Source organism: Piliocolobus tephrosceles, chromosome 6, assembly GCF_002776525.5.
Source record: "Piliocolobus tephrosceles isolate RC106 chromosome 6, ASM277652v3, whole genome shotgun sequence".
In the NCBI taxonomy this organism is placed as follows: domain Eukaryota; kingdom Metazoa; phylum Chordata; class Mammalia; order Primates; family Cercopithecidae; genus Piliocolobus; species Piliocolobus tephrosceles.
In genome coordinates this window covers 51122954-51139994 of record NC_045439.1, presented here as the reverse complement: position 1 = coordinate 51139994, position 17041 = coordinate 51122954, and the positions used below count along the sequence as shown (strand labels likewise).

The 17041-nt window shown below is 40.5% G+C and overlaps 1 protein-coding gene across 2 annotated transcripts in view; it reads left to right on the top strand.

Annotated features, from left to right (window-relative positions):
- The first annotated feature begins 7215 nt into the window (after positions 1-7215).
- TMEM260 (transmembrane protein 260) overlaps positions 7216-17041 on the top strand; it is a 331945-nt gene continuing 322119 nt past the window's right edge. Inside the window, exons 1-2 of one of the 2 annotated variants that reach the window (XM_023231281.3) lie at positions 7216-7429; positions 14241-14437. In XM_023231281.3, the coding sequence (XP_023087049.2) occupies positions 14293-14437 (145 nt within the window). In that variant the 5' untranslated portion in view covers positions 7216-7429; positions 14241-14292. Of the gene's footprint in view, positions 7438-14240; positions 14438-17041 lie in introns of both variants that reach the window. The other variant, XM_023231278.3, reaches the window with a different exon arrangement.

The following is a 17041-nucleotide window of genomic DNA, read 5'->3' as shown; positions in this document are numbered from 1 at the left end:
TGGAGCTGTCATCTACGATAACAATGCTTTCTTCTGGAATCCCTCCTGAAGGACCTGCCTCAGAGTGTTTTACAGCTAACCTGTTATACAGTAGGAGTATATTCTAAAATAACTATGGAAAGTACAATAACATATTTGCTTATCAAATATGTACTGTACTCATTGCATGTGCTATACTTTTATATCACAGTGCAGTGGGCTTGTGTACACTAGCATCACCACAAATACATGAGTAATGCACCGTGCTAAGACGTTACAATGGCTACCACATTTCTAGGCAATAGGAGTTCTTCAGCTCCATCAGGATCTTATGGGCCCACCATCATAGATGCAGTCCATTATTGACTGAGGCATTGTTATGTGGTGCATGACTGTCTATCTTTCTAAACTTAAAAGTAAGAATTTTAAATTGGATGTCGGTAGCAGGAATGTGTCTGAGGCTTGCAAAATGAGGCCATGCTTCTTGTGGCTGCAGAGCTGCAAGCCTGAACAAACTGTTTTCAAGCTGTTGTGCCACCCAGACCACCCACTGCTAATTATGGGACATGCATTGGAGTGCCCAAATGGACCGTTCTTAAGCATCACTTCCTCCTTTTGTCTTCTAAACAGGTTCTAGTTGAAAAATACCAAGGTTCTTCTTGTGAGTTAAAAGAAGTATAATGAATTCTTTCTTGCCTAATTTCAGGTTTGAACTTGAGCTTATGTCAGAATTTCCTGAGGTTTCCTTAAAATGCAGATTCCTTAACTGTGTCTACAGAGGCTGATGTAGTTTTCTAGGTTTCTCTCCATGAATTTTCACTTTGGACAGACAACCTAGATGATATTACAGGCGATCCATGTTCTATACTTTGATAAATTCTTCTTCAGCTACATGACTGTATTGACTGTATGCCTCTGCTGTGCAAGTTACTAAATTCCCATTGTGCTCATTGGTTTTGGCACATCCAGTGGGCATGTGCCATTGGGAACTTGAGGCATGTGGCCCCACATGGAGATGGGAATGGATGGCCTAGCCAAACAAGGGCCTTCCTGCCCCGTGAGTCCAGCTGCTGTTTTCTCTTTGGTGAACGGATCTGACTCTCTCAACTCCTTTGCCTCTTTTCTAAACTTGCATTCCCCATCCTTTGCCATTGGTTTTTAGTTCATGCCTTTTACCGTTTCCACTCTGCAGGAAAACAACCTCCAGAAGTTTTCAAACTGGTTTGAAAGAGTTCAATGTTAAGGATGAGATTTTTTTGTACATAGTGTGGGAAGCTTGCTGAATTCTCAAAATTGTCATTAACCTGACAGAAACTTGCTGTGGGTAAGCAAACTGGGTGTCATCAGAGCATATTTCACAGGCTTTGGGTTCCTATCATCTAGTGATGTATTTATAATAAAACTGGGAAAGGGACTTTTTTTTAAATTCAGAGTTTGATTTCTGTATACATTCTGGAAATGTTCTGCTGTTTGGATTCATTGAGTTCAAGTATTTCCTTATCTGTAAAATAGAGGTGATGATAGTGTTTCTACCCCTTAGAGATGTGGTCAAATCAACATAATACAGGCATTATGGTATATAGTGAGTGCTCACTAAATGATAGTTGCTTATATTATTCCCTTGCAGTAACATTACCCTAAGTGTTTTCTTTAAAATTTTGAGTCCCAGAAATTATCTGCAAAAAAGATCATATAGTATTGTAACTGAGAAATAATCTACTATATCTCAAATTCATTTAACCACAGACTTTCTTTTTTCTCCCCATATAAGGTATTTTGAATTCTTGGTGAATACTAAAATTGATAGAATTTAACTATTGCCATACATTCTCAAAATTTATTTTAAATGAAAACAGATAAGCATGAACCCAGTGTTAGTTGTTGCTATTCATGAGGTTCTAAACCCTTATCTTTAAAGAAAAATACTGTTACTGCTTATGCAAAACTGTATCACAGCCTCTATGACTTAAAACAGTTTAATATATTACTGATGACCATGGAATAACTTTATTTTAGGAAAAGAAAGACATAGCAAATATACTTGTGACTACATATTTGAAAACACAGTATAAGACTATTGACAATTAATGCACCACCCTTTCAGTTGGTAGATGTTTCTCAATTTTAAATATATTTATTTTCATAATATCGAAGCCCTATTCTGTTATTAGAATTAGTTTATTCATTTGGAATGATTCACCTATCGTATTGGATGGATGCCAAACTGGATTATCATCCCAGTCTGCTGATGGAAAGCATCCAAAAGTTTTACCAGTTTTTTTGTTAGTTTCTTGTATAGGGTAAGAATAAAAACTCATTTAAATTGCCATAATTTATGCTATGAAACCCAATAAACTAGCCAAATTTCAAGTTCCTGCCTTCCATCAACATTTCCATTAGATGAAAACTCCTCATTTATCTGAACCAATTGAAGGTAGTTAGATCTTTTAATGGATTTGATTCTCTACTTAACATTCATGAGTCTTTAGGATGAAAACTGCTTCAGAAAATGAAGATTGCAACGACTAGGTTAGTCTGAATCAACATGGCTGAAATTAGAAAACACAAAGCCAGTGTGATCAATGGGAAGATCATTGACATAAGTGTCAGTTTCTGTTAATTGTGTGGCCTCTAATTAATTGTGTGATCTTTTGCAAGTTACTTAATCCCTGTCTGTTACTTACTCTGGGGGATGATAAAATTGGACCAAATCAATGGTTTGCAAATCGTTACATATGTGCACAACACTTTTGAAAAAAATCAAATAAAATCTCATGGATTCTTAACACACAAGTAGAGGAAAGCAATATTGCAGCAATATTTAAGCTTTGTAAGCTTAAATTGGCAAAATTGTGTAATGAGAAAAAAAAATGTCTAGTGTTAGAGGAAATAATTATAATCTTACATCAGTCTCATCTGTTTTTGAACAAGTTTGTGTGTTTGTTGGAGAAAATGATTTGTAGCTCACTTGCAATCTTAATACTCTTTAGTCCAAGCAAGAAGCTTGAAAGAGAAGTAATAGAAAATGTTTTCAAAGTTGAATTATTTGCAATACCTAACAAATATATCCATTCTCATTAATATCCATGTCGGGCAAAAAATACCTAATAGAGGAAGTGCAAAAATACCTATAGCATGATATCTTGGCACAGCATATAAGTGTAGGTGGATAGACATGAGCTGCATTCTTATTACAGGTCTGAATTTTTAGAAAGAAAAGGAAAAACAAGATTTAGGGAGAACTAATGTTGGTAGAGTCTTGTGTACAGCATATTCATTGAGTGCTACGTCTATTCTTCAGGAGCCTGCTGTCTAAAAGTGGCCTGCTGTACCATCTATTACACATGCAATTTATAATCCATTAATTTGGAGCTTCTGATAATTCAAACAGGATTAGCTATCTATCAAACATGCTTTTTCATCCTAAATTGATAGCAGATAGCAAAGGAAAACTTAAAATATTTCAAAGACTGTTTTGAATATGATATAATTTATGTTAAATATATTAATTTAAAAGGAATCAAATATTTGACTAAATATATTACTATATTTGTGCATGTAATCGTGATGTAGGTATTATGTTATTATCCATTCTTTAAAATGTTAATATGTTAAGGCAGTTTAACTTAATTAATAGTTAAACTATCATATATTTAAATACTCTGGAATACTTACTCTTTGCTGACGGAAGCTGCTCCTTGTCCTGAATAACACTTTCTCTATAAGCTCTCTTATATGACTTCTACTTTGCCTTATTACAGGATTGACCGCTCCTCTATGAAACATACTAATGAATGCCCATGGCATGCCCATGCTCCCACCTAGTAATTTGCTACCCTCTCCTAACTCACATACTTCTGCACCTGCAAGTTGAGTTGTATGCTTACCGGGATTCAGTTATAGTTGTTCCCAAACTTATTATATCAGTCATACTGTTAATATTAGGTACTTAAATGTCACATAATCTCATAAATATGAGTATCAAAGAATTGTTTTGCATTTGAAAATTAAGCTGAATACTTTGAGAGGACTTTAAGCAAGTTGCTTTAAAAAAAAAAAAGAAGGTTTCAAGTATGGGAAAGAAAACTGGAAAATACTGGGAAGTGTATGGGCTTTGTGAAGTTTTTGCTCAGATTGTCCCTAGTGCCTTTTGGTTCTCACTCCACTTTTTAAAAGCTTAAATCGGAAATGATTCATTGTGAATGTGGTTCATTCAAGAAAGATCATTAAGAAGGATCAGTTGGCTCTTTTGTAAACAGACCTATACTCAAAAGACTTTGGCACACTGTCAAGATATTAGTATACAAGTGTGCATTTGTGTTTAGGTTAAAATGAGGTGTGAAGGGTAAAATGCAAAATAAGTATGTATTTTTTTGTAAGTTCCCAGCTATAAATTACCTTCAATGAACTGAATAACTACCTTTGTTTCCTTTTTTTCGGTTTTGTTTTCTGAGACATGGTCTCCCTCTGTTACCCAGGCTGCAGTACAGTGGCATGATCATAGCTCACTGCAGCCTCAAACTCCTGAGCTTACATGATCCTCCCAGCTCAGCCTCCTGAGTACTTAGGTCTATGAGTGTACACCACCATACCCAGCTGACTTTTTTTTTTTTTTTTTTTTTTAAGAGATGGGGTCTCACTATGTTGCCCAGGCTGGTCTTGAACTGCTGGTCCCAAGGGATCCTCACCTCAGCCTCCCAAACTGCTGGGATGATAGGTGTGAGCCACTGTTCCTGGCCTGAATAACTACCTTTCTAACTACATCAGATAAGAGACTTTCTGCTATAGTTCACATTGGGCTTTTGTGCACCCAACTGCCAATCACAACTGTATTGTGACTATTTTCCCAAAGTAAGTTTGACATTCGGTTTGCTTTTATTTATTTCCTTCATTAATTCTATTTAAAAAAACTTCATTAAGCCCCCATTGTGCTCCAGGCACTGCACCAGCCACTGGAGGAGACTGTGTGACTAAGGTAGATATAGTTCGCGGCCCTAGATTAGATTTGCAGCTTGGGAAGAATACAGATAAGTAAAATGAAACGCCATGCTGCGAGAGTACACAGAAGGAATACTCACTTGTATTTGGAGGAGGAGAGAAGGCTTCTTTGTTCTTTTTTGTTGTTCTTTTTGTTTTTGTGGGGTTTTCACAGTTAAAAAAAAAAAAATCTTCCTCACTCCTTGGTATGAAACTGAATGAGAATTATCTTTGACAAACGATAGGCTTGCCGCTTACCCTGTGAATTGTGGCCATGTTGATTTAATGAGCAGCTCCTGCATGAAAGCCAGTGTCATACACACAGACACAGACTCACACACCTTGGCACTGTTTCCTAGCCTGCCTGTGGTAACCATGCTTCCAGGAAGCCCAAGTTCTGTGAATTAGATATGCACTTAATGTCAAATTAAATACTAGAAAACTGTCATCACAGCCATTACCAGGCATGCTGCTGGGGGACCCCCAAAAGTTTTGATTGAATGCTGCGCATTATCCATTAAAAGGAAAAGTGTGGAGGCTCCAGGTGTTATTCTTCACCAAAGGGGAGTCGCACCTTCGTTTGCTAGGCAAGCTGAGAAGGGGATAATCAACTTTCACTGAGCTGAGTGAAGTCTAGGCTCCTGAGGCCTCAGCCAAGACCCTGGTTTATTCCCCAGGGCCCTTCCCCTTGTGGGTCCTGAACCATAATTCTTGTTCCCGAAGCATGGCGACCCTGCCAAAAACTTCACTCTCTTCTCAGTCTTTCCACTTAGCCTTTGCTCTGTTAATCTTTTAGCCTTTTGCTCTCTTAACCTCTTGAAGAGAAAACCAGGGTCAGTTTTCTGCCCCTCACCAGGATCTTGGCCTCTTAAATTTTCAGCTTTGTCTTTTGAACCCTCCAAGGCTGTCTAGAGCTCTGATGATTTCTCTGCTCCAGTAGCGGATTCTTACTCTACATCTAGACTCTGCAAATGTCCTGGAATAAAAGAAGTTGCAGATCAACAGCTCACCCTTCTGTGATTCTGTCCTCTTCAAACTGTGGCCTTGATAGTCACCTATGCATCAGCAGTTCTCTTATGTCTTTTAACAGAGTTTTAAATTTAATTTTATTTTATGTGGCCTTTCTAGTTATTTTTGGTGAGAGCATCAGTCTGCTGCCTGACATCCTATTCAGAGGCAGAAGTCCTAAGCCTGTATTTGAAACCACAGGACAGGAGCTGTGTTCAAGCATGTAGCTTTTCATAAGTCTAAAGGACTTTATCCAGTTTCCATTTGGGGGCTCTAAAAAGGTCTTCTCTTCTCAGAAAGTTAGTGTTCCTCAAGATTTGATAAATGCGTGTCAAAATTCATTTTGTTCCTCCTTTTAATATCAAATGGTGAGATTTTCTTACAAACACATTAAAGCATAGCATTTAGTGATTCCAAGTGTTAAGCCACTATTTGTTAAATCAGCTTTATTTTAGTAAGGCTTATAGACTCACTTGGAGTTGACCGGGGTTGATTTTGGCAGGGAGGTGCATCCTCTCCCTGCTTTCTGAAGACGCCATTGTGTGTGGAAACAAAGAGGTGGTCTGGGCTTTGGCAGTGCGGGTACCCAGAAAGATGCTCAGTTTCACTCTGAGAAGCTTCGGTCAGTGCTGGTCACATATGCATAAAGGGCCAGTGGACTCAACTCTGGGGAATATCAAGGTCCCAAATATCTGACTCTCCAGAAGCATCTTACTGTCCTTAGTGAACATGCAGGAATCAGCCTTTCTCTGAGGCCGTGGCAGGGCACAGATCATGAAGAACAGTTGATCCCAGACCAAAGCCCACATAGAACTGAGGATGTGTAAAGGGTATATGACTGGCTCACTCCTTGGTTTAAAGCCACTTTAATCTAGGACGTTGGGGAAACCAGAGAGCATGTCGATTCCATTAAGGAAAGAAGAGAAATGCTTATGGAAACAGTACCACCTGCATATCCATTGGCCTCCCCTTCCCGACCTCCACCCTGCTGTTACCCATCAGTCATCTGAAAGGAAGATCCCACAGAGTTGACAGAGTCCTTTACAGAGAAGATCGTCATATGCTCTCCGTAGGTTACCTGTCTATTTAAGAAGCAAACCTCTCGTCACCTGCTGCGGAGCATCTCGATGTTAGAAACCACACCACTATTTTTAGTGTGTGTCCTTGTGCTTCTGCACGATGAGTCAGGGTTCTCTTTTTAAAAATACTTGGCATTCCTCAGAAGAAAGATAAACACATTTAATGTTCTCAGTTGCTACTATTCTAATCACCAAGTCAAGAGTTGCTTCTTTTCTTAGCTGCCTCCAGTGCCACAGAACTATCTGGGCCTCTTCCTCTACCCCGCCTCGTGTGATCACTCCTTTCAAAAGCAGCAGCCAAAGCAGATGCGAGGGAGATGCACTGGTGCTCATAAATTCAAGGAGCTAAAATGGCAACAGCTGTGGCAATTTCAGGATTTCAGCAGGTAATCAAGTAAGTGCAAAAGTGGGATTTGACAATTCTACAGGGGACTGGGACAGAGGGCAGCAAGAACTTGAGCTTCAAGGAGAATCTTCAGTAGCTATCAGCGAGAAATGTAAATGCTGTGACTTTATCCAGTTAAGCACAGCAGATTTTCCTGCTTTCAACTCTAATCCCTGAGCAGCGGGAATGCCCTTTCTCATCTCACAACATTTGACTTTCTCAGATATATTTGTTGTTATATACTGCAGTTCACCTATATATTTTGGGGTTAGTTTATCACTGGTTGAAAAACATCGTTCAATAGACTTATGAAAAGAGGAGCATTTTCAGGGAGGAGTATTGTGCCAATGTAGGTGAGGCTTATGGACAGTGTTTCTTCCAAAATGCTCCCAAGTCTAAAGGACCATGATTCTCAAATTCTCTATAAAGTATAACTAGGCCTCTTTCTCACCTTGGAAGAACAGCAGCTAGAGGCCAGCATTCAAGGCATGGAAAGGAGAAGGGATACGGTGCCTTGTTCTCTTTTGTTAATAGATGTAATTGTGAAATATAAAACTAGGACAAAAGCAAGTTGTAAGTATCAGCATAGTGGCTAAGAGCACAGACTCAAGCCAGTCTGCCTAGGTTCAAATTCCAGCTCTGCTACTTTCTGGCTTTGTGACCTTGGACAAGATTCTTTACTGTTTTACTGTCCCAGCTTCTGCATCTGTATAACAGTGCTAGTAATACCCACTGCAAATGATTTTATGAGAATTAATTTATTCATTGTTTGGAAAGTACTTAGAATAATGCCTAGCAGTAGTAAGCACTCAGTAAATGTTATCTTTTGTATAGAGCATGTATCTCTTCAATAACAAGCACCTGTGCAACAGTCAGAACACCACAAAATAGCACTATAAAGACAGTAAAAAAAAATCCCTTTGTATCTTTAGCATGTCTTTGTATTAATTAGAACTCTGCCAGCTGCAAATTCAGAAATCCAATTTCTGAACTAACCTAATGGGACAGACACAAAAGGAACTTATTGCCTCTTGGGTCTGGGAAGTTTAGTGTGCCTTTGATTTCAGGAACAGCTGAATCCAAGGGCTCAGGCTCCGTCCCTATCACTGTTGCTGTCTATCTCCCTATGTCTCTTGACCATGCTCACATAATTATACCCGCAATCTTTCACATGACAGGAAAGGGGGCCACCACCAGCCCCTTGCTTATGCCCAACTAATACCTATGTATTAGTTGGTCTTACACTGCTATAAAGACATACCTGAGATTGGGTAATTTTTAAAGAAAAGAGGTTTAATTAGCTCACGGTTCTGCAGGCTGTACAGGCTTCTGCTTATGGGGAGGCCTCAGGAAACTTACAATCATGGCAGAAGGGGAAGGGAAAGCAGGCATGGTCTTCACATGGCCAGAGCAGGAGGAAGGCGGAGGGGGAGTTGCTACCCACTTTCAAACAACCAGATCTCAGGAGAACTCTGTCACGGGACAGCACTAGGGGGATGGTGCTAAACCATCAGAAACCACCCCCATGATCCAGTCACCTCCCACCAGGCCCTACCTCCAACATTAGAGATTACAATTCAACATGAGATTTGAGTGGGGACACAGAGCCAAACCATGTCACCCTCCTAGCCTAGCATCTCCCGCAGAAATGGTCTCCCCTGATGCTCCAGCAGAGGAGTTCCAGGACGAGCTGTGACTGGCTCAGCCTACAAGCAGTCACTATGGATGAAGGGATATTGTTATGTAGCTGGACCAGGTGCCTACCCCTGTACAGCTTGGGGTTGGGGGGAGGTTGGGGAGGTTGGAGGGAGGCAAGGTTGGCAATAGCAGTTCCAATCAAACCACCCCACAGCTATGGAATTTTGTCCCCATGACAATGAGTGGTCCTGGTATCAGAGGAAAGTGGCACTAGGGGATGATGCTGCACAGTCCAAAGCAATAGGTGCCCATCTGAAGCTAACTGGGAAAAGGCCTGAGTTCATCAGCAGGAGTGTACATTTCATGAGACATTTCATTTTTGGATGTCTCATTTCATATTTGTCCCATTTCATGAGACAAATACCCATTATAAACATACAAACATCAAATTATGTCTGATTTTGTTTAGTCAATGAACAACTGATTATCTTTTGATCAGCAACACTCTAAAAAGTAGTTGTAATTATGTATAGAGATAGAATCTTCATTCTTCTGTATGGAGATGGTGTATTAGTTCATTCTCAGGCTGCTAAGACATACCTGAGACTAATTTATAAAGAAAAAAGAGATTTAATAGACTCACAGTTCCACATGGCAGGGGAAGCCTCACAATCATGGTGGAAGGCAAAGGAGGAGCAAGTCACATCTTACATTGCAGCAGAGAGGAGAGCAGGTGCAGGGGAACTCCCCTTTACAAAACCATCAGATCTCGTGAGACTTATTCACTATCACGAGAACAGCATGGGAAAGATCTGTCAATGTGATTCAATTACCTCCCACCAGGTCCCTCCCACGACATGTGAGAATTATGGGAGCTACAATTCAAGATGAGATTTGGGTGGGGAGACAGCAAAACCACATCAGATGGCAAATATGTTTCATCTATTATGCCAACCTATGAAAATTGGGTGTGAATTTCCTAGAACACTCTGTTGAGAGTTTCTGAGGTTGCTCAAACAAAATGGTACTTGTCATCGATATGGTTTGGTTGGGATGTGGTGGTACATATGCCAGGTAGTAACTGCCTGCATAGTACCAGTTTAAGAACCCTTACCCACAAACTGAGGATATATATGGAGAGAATTTCAGTTAGAGTCACTGTCAGAGCTCAGCTGCCAAACAATGCCAGAACTCATGCAAATTGGCCAATTAACTGCCCAATGTGGCAGGTTATGCTCCTAACTGAACAGCCTCACAACACCACGTGAGTGCTGGGAGGCTGACTCAGCTCTGTCTAGAAAGAAGAAAATGCTGATTTAACCTCTTTCCAAGCCCCCTGGATCTGCCTCTTGCAAACAACAAATAAATAAGGGCAGGAGGTAATTTAAGCTTTTCTTTTTCATTTAGCTTTCCTTTGCAGTTTAATACTTCAATGGAGGTCATATATGTAGTGTTTCATCAATTGCTAGGTGTAGCAAGTATTCATCAATGGTAGCAATTTTCATGATTCTTTTCACAATTTTTTTCCTTATAAAGTGTATGTTTTATCACTAAATAAAGAGAGAATTATATAGCCAAACTTATTTTAAAGATTTGCTTGGAAGTTTCAGAGAAGGTCCCCCTGTATTAATCATATTCCTTTTTTTTCGTATTTTATGATGCTTTGACACTGTGGGGGCTGTGTGGACCTGGGGAGGGACTGCCCCTCCAGGGGTTAGCTAATTCATAGAGATGGCAGACAACTTGCCTGTGAGCACACCTTTTGTATACAACCCACCAATCCAAAGCCCATATCCCCAGCCACCACTTTTATCTTGCTCTAATACACCAAGCCAGTATTTCCACTGCCTAAATCACCCCAAGGCTGGGCATCAGACAACTAGAGACCACCCCTGTGGCCAGAGCCTGCCCACATTATTCAAACTATCCAATTCTAAGCTTGCTCAAACTTGCCTTCCCTGCCTCACCCTTTCTCTCGCATGGAAACCACAGTAAGGCTCTGGACCAGGCTTTTCCCTCATTGCTTCTGCCTACTGACTGACCTGGGTACTTCCCCTGAGGCCTGACATAATATGGCATGCCCCTCCTCTTGGAACCTGTAAGTAATAAACTCTTCTTTCAAAGAGAGTTGTCTCTGTGTCTGTCATGAAACTGTCTGCAAAATTATGGCAGTGAGAGAAATCTAACATAACTGACTTCATCTTGCTTCTAACTTCACAAGCTAACTGCCTTTACTCATTCTAAGCTAACTATGGGAGGGATTTTGTTTATAGTTTAACTTTAAGACAAAGATGATAGCAGTTCCTTCCTGAAACTAAGCCCCACCTTACTTGGGGACCAAAATCACCTTTTTAAAACTAATGAAAGTCCACAAGGTTACAATCGTGATAGAAGCCTGAATTCTGCAAAGATGTAGGTGTAAACCCTAACCAGTCATTGTTTTATAACTTGCTTTTTAAAAACTACTTACTACTCAAGAGTCGTGTAGCCACAGAATTTATAACTTCACCAATTGCCCCTATGGAGAACATTGCTATTGTAAAACCAAAGACTGGTGTTTGAGATATGTTTGAGATCTTGAATTCTGTATGAACCAACTGGCACCACCTGGACCAGTAACCCACACCCAGGAACTAACTCAGCACAAGACAGTGTCGACCCCCTATGATTTCATCTCCCACCCAGCCAACCAATATTCCTTATTCCCTAGCCCCTGCTTGCTAAACTAGCCTTGAAAATCCCTAGTCCCCAAATTCTCAGGGAGGCAGATTTGAGAATTATCTCCCATCATGCCATTTGGCTGGCCTGCAATAATTAAATCTTTCCTTGCTGTGAACACTCTTGCTGTGCTCAGTGCATTGGCTTTTCTGGGCAGTGGGCAAGAAGAATCTGCCTGGGCAATTACAACCATACCTGATTAAGACAAATCCCAGGGCTGGGTGCAGTGGCTTACACCTATAATACCAAAACTTTGGGAGGCCAAGGAGGAAGGATTGCTTGAGCCCAGGAGGTTGAGGCTGCAAGCGAACCATGTTGATGCCACTGCACTCCAGCCTGGGCAACAGAGTGAGACCCCATCTTTCAATCAATCAGTCAAATCCCAGGTACATTTTAAGATAACCGCATAACCACAAACAGTAGGGTTGAAGAATAATATGCAAATAAAAAAAATCTCAAAACTGAAGTGAAAGTAAAAATGTGGAAAGAAGAAAGCCTTTGAATACAATATGTTGGTATAATTTAGTATTTTCTCTCTCTAATCGTGTTTGGAAAAGAAGTTATCCAAATCCCAGGCAAATAAATATTGGAACTCTGGAATTTCTATATAAATAAATACCCATTTGCTATAGAGTTCTTTAATAAAGAACCCACTTTTAACAAAATTATGGACAAGATTAACATTACCAGAAATAATCTCCAATACAATCTTTAGCAATTTAGCAGTTAATTTCATCTCATCAAAACATGTTCAGACTTGGACCTTCTATTTTGAATTGTCTTATTTTATTTTCCAGAAAATTCTTAAGTGATTTCTTTTGTTTTTAGTGCCTAATTTTAAAACGTCATGCTCTTTGGGTGAGACATAACATGTCCATGTATGAAACTAAGCATGTAAAGAAGAGTTAAATTATAATAGCCTTTTGGAGTAAAGAATGAAGAGGGCAAACGTGATGAGGAAAAGGAGACTGTCAGTAATTGTGATGCACACACAAGGGAGAGCATCCACGGTGAACATTTCAGGGACAAGATGGAAAGTGTGCTCTGCACAGAGACTCTATGCTGTGAAAGGAGGGAGAATCAATTTATGGGCCAAGAAAGACCTGGACAAAATTACCCATTTTGAAGGAAATCATTTGTGCTGAGGCAATGAAAACTTTCTGGAGAGCTATTTGAGGAGGCACATGTTTAGGTAATATATTGCTGCTTTGCATTTCTATAACACCTTCCATGTAAGAGCTGCAGAGTGTAACACAAACATTAACTAATAAATTAAGCCTCGTGGCACCTCTGCGTGATCGATAGACATAACAGTCATTTTTATAGTGTAGGAAAGGCAGCACCCTGCTCAAAAGTGCTGAAGTCATTTACCCAAGGTCATGAAGTGGGGGAAATTGGCAAAGTGTTCCAAAATGAAGCGTTGAGTCTCACCACACTCACACAACCTGCCTCCTTTGATGGGATCATAGAGGGAATGAAAGGGGTGCCATGTATGCCCTGGTTTCCAGTGATTCACTTCAGGAGATATCTCTGTAATTTAACTTGAAGATGGTTTGGAAATAGTAAGTCTTAGATCAAAGCCTTAACTCTTTTCTCTCTGGTTTACTCAGGAATTAATTTGTTTGCTAATGCTGGTCTCTCCTGGGATCACACTGGCCTTTAGCTATGGAGTTTTGTGTTCATGTTACTTAATCTGATTATGCAAAGGACTTAAAATATTTCAAGAGTATCAAACAACACAAACATGTCTATGTAGGCACTAATGTAATTATTTTAATTGTTATTTTAGTTTCTAAAAAACTCATAAAATCGCAATTGAAAAAGTGTGCCATCTCTCCAAAAGATAGTGCCAAGTCCATAACAGAATCTGTTTATTTTTTTCACTTTGGTAAGACATCACTATATATCCTCCTAAATGTTATTTCTCTCCATTATCATAACCTTGGCTTAGTAATAGCCTGTTCCATAGTAACATTGTCTTTTATTCTTCTTTCTCTCTGATAACCACGTATTTTCTCCATCAGAAGAATCGGCAGAGAGAAAATAAAGCAAGGAAATCAAATATAAATCCCCAGTGCTCCTAATACCTCTTGGAAAGAAAACGGACACCTCTGTTAACAAAGTTATGATGATTTCTACTTTGGTACACACTTTCGAACTTCTCAGAGAGGAACCGGCTCACCTCTAAGTCACTCATGTTCTCAATTTGCATTTGTTTTTTTTTCTATAGAAAGAAAAAGACTCTTTTTTTTAAATTGAAGCAAGGCATAATGCACTTGTCACTGTTTAACATTCAGCCCCATTTATTTTACAGAGCGGTCCTTTGAGAGCATTAACACTCACACCCCATACAACTAGAACTTATGACACTGGCAAATGATTTTCTAGACTGTTTGCGTTGGCCGACATGTCCTCACCCTGTTTTCTCCCCAATCCTTTCAATTCTCAAACTGCAGGTGCAAACTGGGGTGCTGTCAAGCAACCTGGTGCTGAGGGGGCAGAGCCAGGATGGACCCGGATTCTGGATTTCCACCATGTGCCTGGTGGATACCATGCGGATGTGGAGCAGGCAATGCTGGGTGCAAATCCCCGCCAGGAACTGTTCATCCTGAAAAAAACCTGCTGCACATTGCCCTGGTCACCTCAACGAAAAGTGAGTGCTTATCCTAATGGGGGTGTGTGCACATCTAGAGGACAAGGGTGGTGAATGTTCATCATTTAGGAGAAAATAAACCCACCCCAAATGATTCCAATACAGGCTTCTGGGATTCCGATTTCAACCTTTTGGTTGAAATCCTCAGAGATAATGTAGCTTTTTAAAAAGCATTGTTTGTCTTAGAGTTAGGATGTAAATAAGCTTTGGTGCACAGCTCATTTCTGACACCTGTGGGCAAATCATCAGGGAGAAAGGAGAGGAGGTGAAGAAGAAGTCAACAGAAACAACCATTGGTCAACCCACAGTCAGAGATGATGCTGCTACACAGACATTTTGGGTTTGGGCGCTTCTGGGCTTGTGTTAGTCCATTTTCATGTTGCTGATAAAGACATATCCGAGACTGGGAAGAAAAATAGGTTTAAGGGACTTATAGTTCCACATGGCTGGGGAAACCTCACAATCGTGGCAGAAGGCAAGGAGGAGCAAGTCACGTCTTACGTGGATGGCAGCAGGCAAAGAGACAGCGAGCTTGTGCAGGGAAACTCCATCTTATAAAGCCATCAGATCTCCTGACACTTACTCACTGTCACGAGAACAGCACAGGAAAGACCTACCCCCATGATTCAGTTACCTCCCACCAGGTCCCTCCCACATGTGGGAATTCAAGATGAGATTTGGGTGGGGACACAGTCAAACCATACCAGGGCTCCACAATTTCTTCAGAACTGTCTTGACTATCAAGGTTGATAAACTCAAAGAAAGAGATGAAGACTTTATGCTAGGAGAGAAACCATCCCCTCACCTGCCCTCCCAAGTGGGAATGAGGTTGCTTCTCAGCATGGGGCTCTGTGGTTTGGAGCCTGGGTCCTAGTCAGCCCTTTTTTGTCTCACGCTGGAGGAATAGCCCAGGGTCCACTAGATAATGTCCCTGCTGCTGGCTCTCATTAGTAAGGCTGTTAGGGAAAAGACAGCCTCTTCTTTGGGAATTCCTACTGCAACTTTGAAGAAGCCATAACAAAAAGAGAGAAAGCATGAAATCAGTCCTTCTGATCTTCCAGGGAGTCTGGATTTTGTGGTAGAATAGAAAACTATTTCCTAATTACTCAAGCCCTTGTTTGACTGAAAATGGGCAAGATCAAATGGTTTTGCCACAACAGAGGAAGATTTGTGGCTACCAATTCAGTTAAGATTCTCATTCTGTTAAAAAAAAAAAAAAAAAAGTTGAAATTTTATTTTCAACTTGATTTCATGTATAATTTGACAATATGGGAGTAATTATTTGTTTTCTGTTTGTATTAACATTGCAAACCACAGAAACTAACATAGAGTAACTTAGGCTGAAAAAAAGTTACCAGAAGGATTTTATTGCAGAATTAACATGAGGGCTGGAAATAAAAACAGGAAAATGGGCAAGAACCAGAGGAAATGACACAACAGAGCCATCCACAGCTGGCTTACCTGCATCTTAGTCCCTCCCTCAAGATGTAGCATCCTAGGCATATGCATTCTCTTAGATCTGCCTGAGTCAGTTTATTCCCCAAATGCCACCCTCAGCTTCATCTTGAGATTCCTCCAGAGTAGAAAGGGTGTTCAGATGCTAGGCAGCCAAGCACCACAAATGTCTACTGCAACTCCTCACATTTTCGTCTACCTAAAAAACTTCTTCCATACTCTTAAACTCATTCTCATCAGTTAATCTCTTTTTTCCTCTCTCCCTCACTCACTCCCCCTGTCTCTCTCCCTTCCTCTCTCTTTCCCTCCTTTGCTCCCTTTCAGTGCTCTCTTACCCTTCTTTCCCACTTCCCCTCCCTAGCACCCTGATATAGTTTGGGTGTATGTCCTTGCCCAAATCTCATGTTGAATTGTAATCCCCAGTATTGGAGGTGGGGCCTGGTGGGAGGTGATTAGATCATGGGGGTGGGTTTCTTATGAATGGTTTAGAACCATCACCTTGCTGCTGTCCTAGTAGTACTGAGTGAGTCCTCATGAGATGTGATGGTTGAAAAGTGTGTGGCACCTCCCCCCTCCCTCTCTTGCTCCTGCCCTGACCATGTGACATGCCTGCTCCGCCTTCACCTTCTGCCATGATTGTAAGTATCCTGAGGCTTCCCCAGAAGCCGAGCAGATGCCAGCATCATGCTTCCTGTGTAGCCTGCAGAACTGGGAGCCAATTAAACCTGTTTTCTTTATAAATTACCCAGTCTCAGGTATTTCTTTATAGCAATGTGAGAACAGCCTAACACCCACTACCATATCACTCTTATAAAAAGCCTTGATGATAGCATTTTTATTATGATAAGATACACATAACATGCAGTTTATGATTACTGCCTTTTTTAAGTGTAGAATTCAGTGCCAGTAAGTACATTCACAATGTTGTGTAGCCATTAACACTTTCTATAGCAAGCTAATTTCAGTGAAGTCTTTCCTCTGATTAATGTGGTCTGAGGGGACTAGAGGTAATTTTGTAGAAACTAAGATAGAAAGTGATCCATTATCAGGGAAGGTGCCTGGCATGAAAAGGCACATTTTCATGCCTTGTCATAGAAGGCAACATATGCCATTTATAGAATAGAACCACTTTTCTTACCGCTGTGGCTT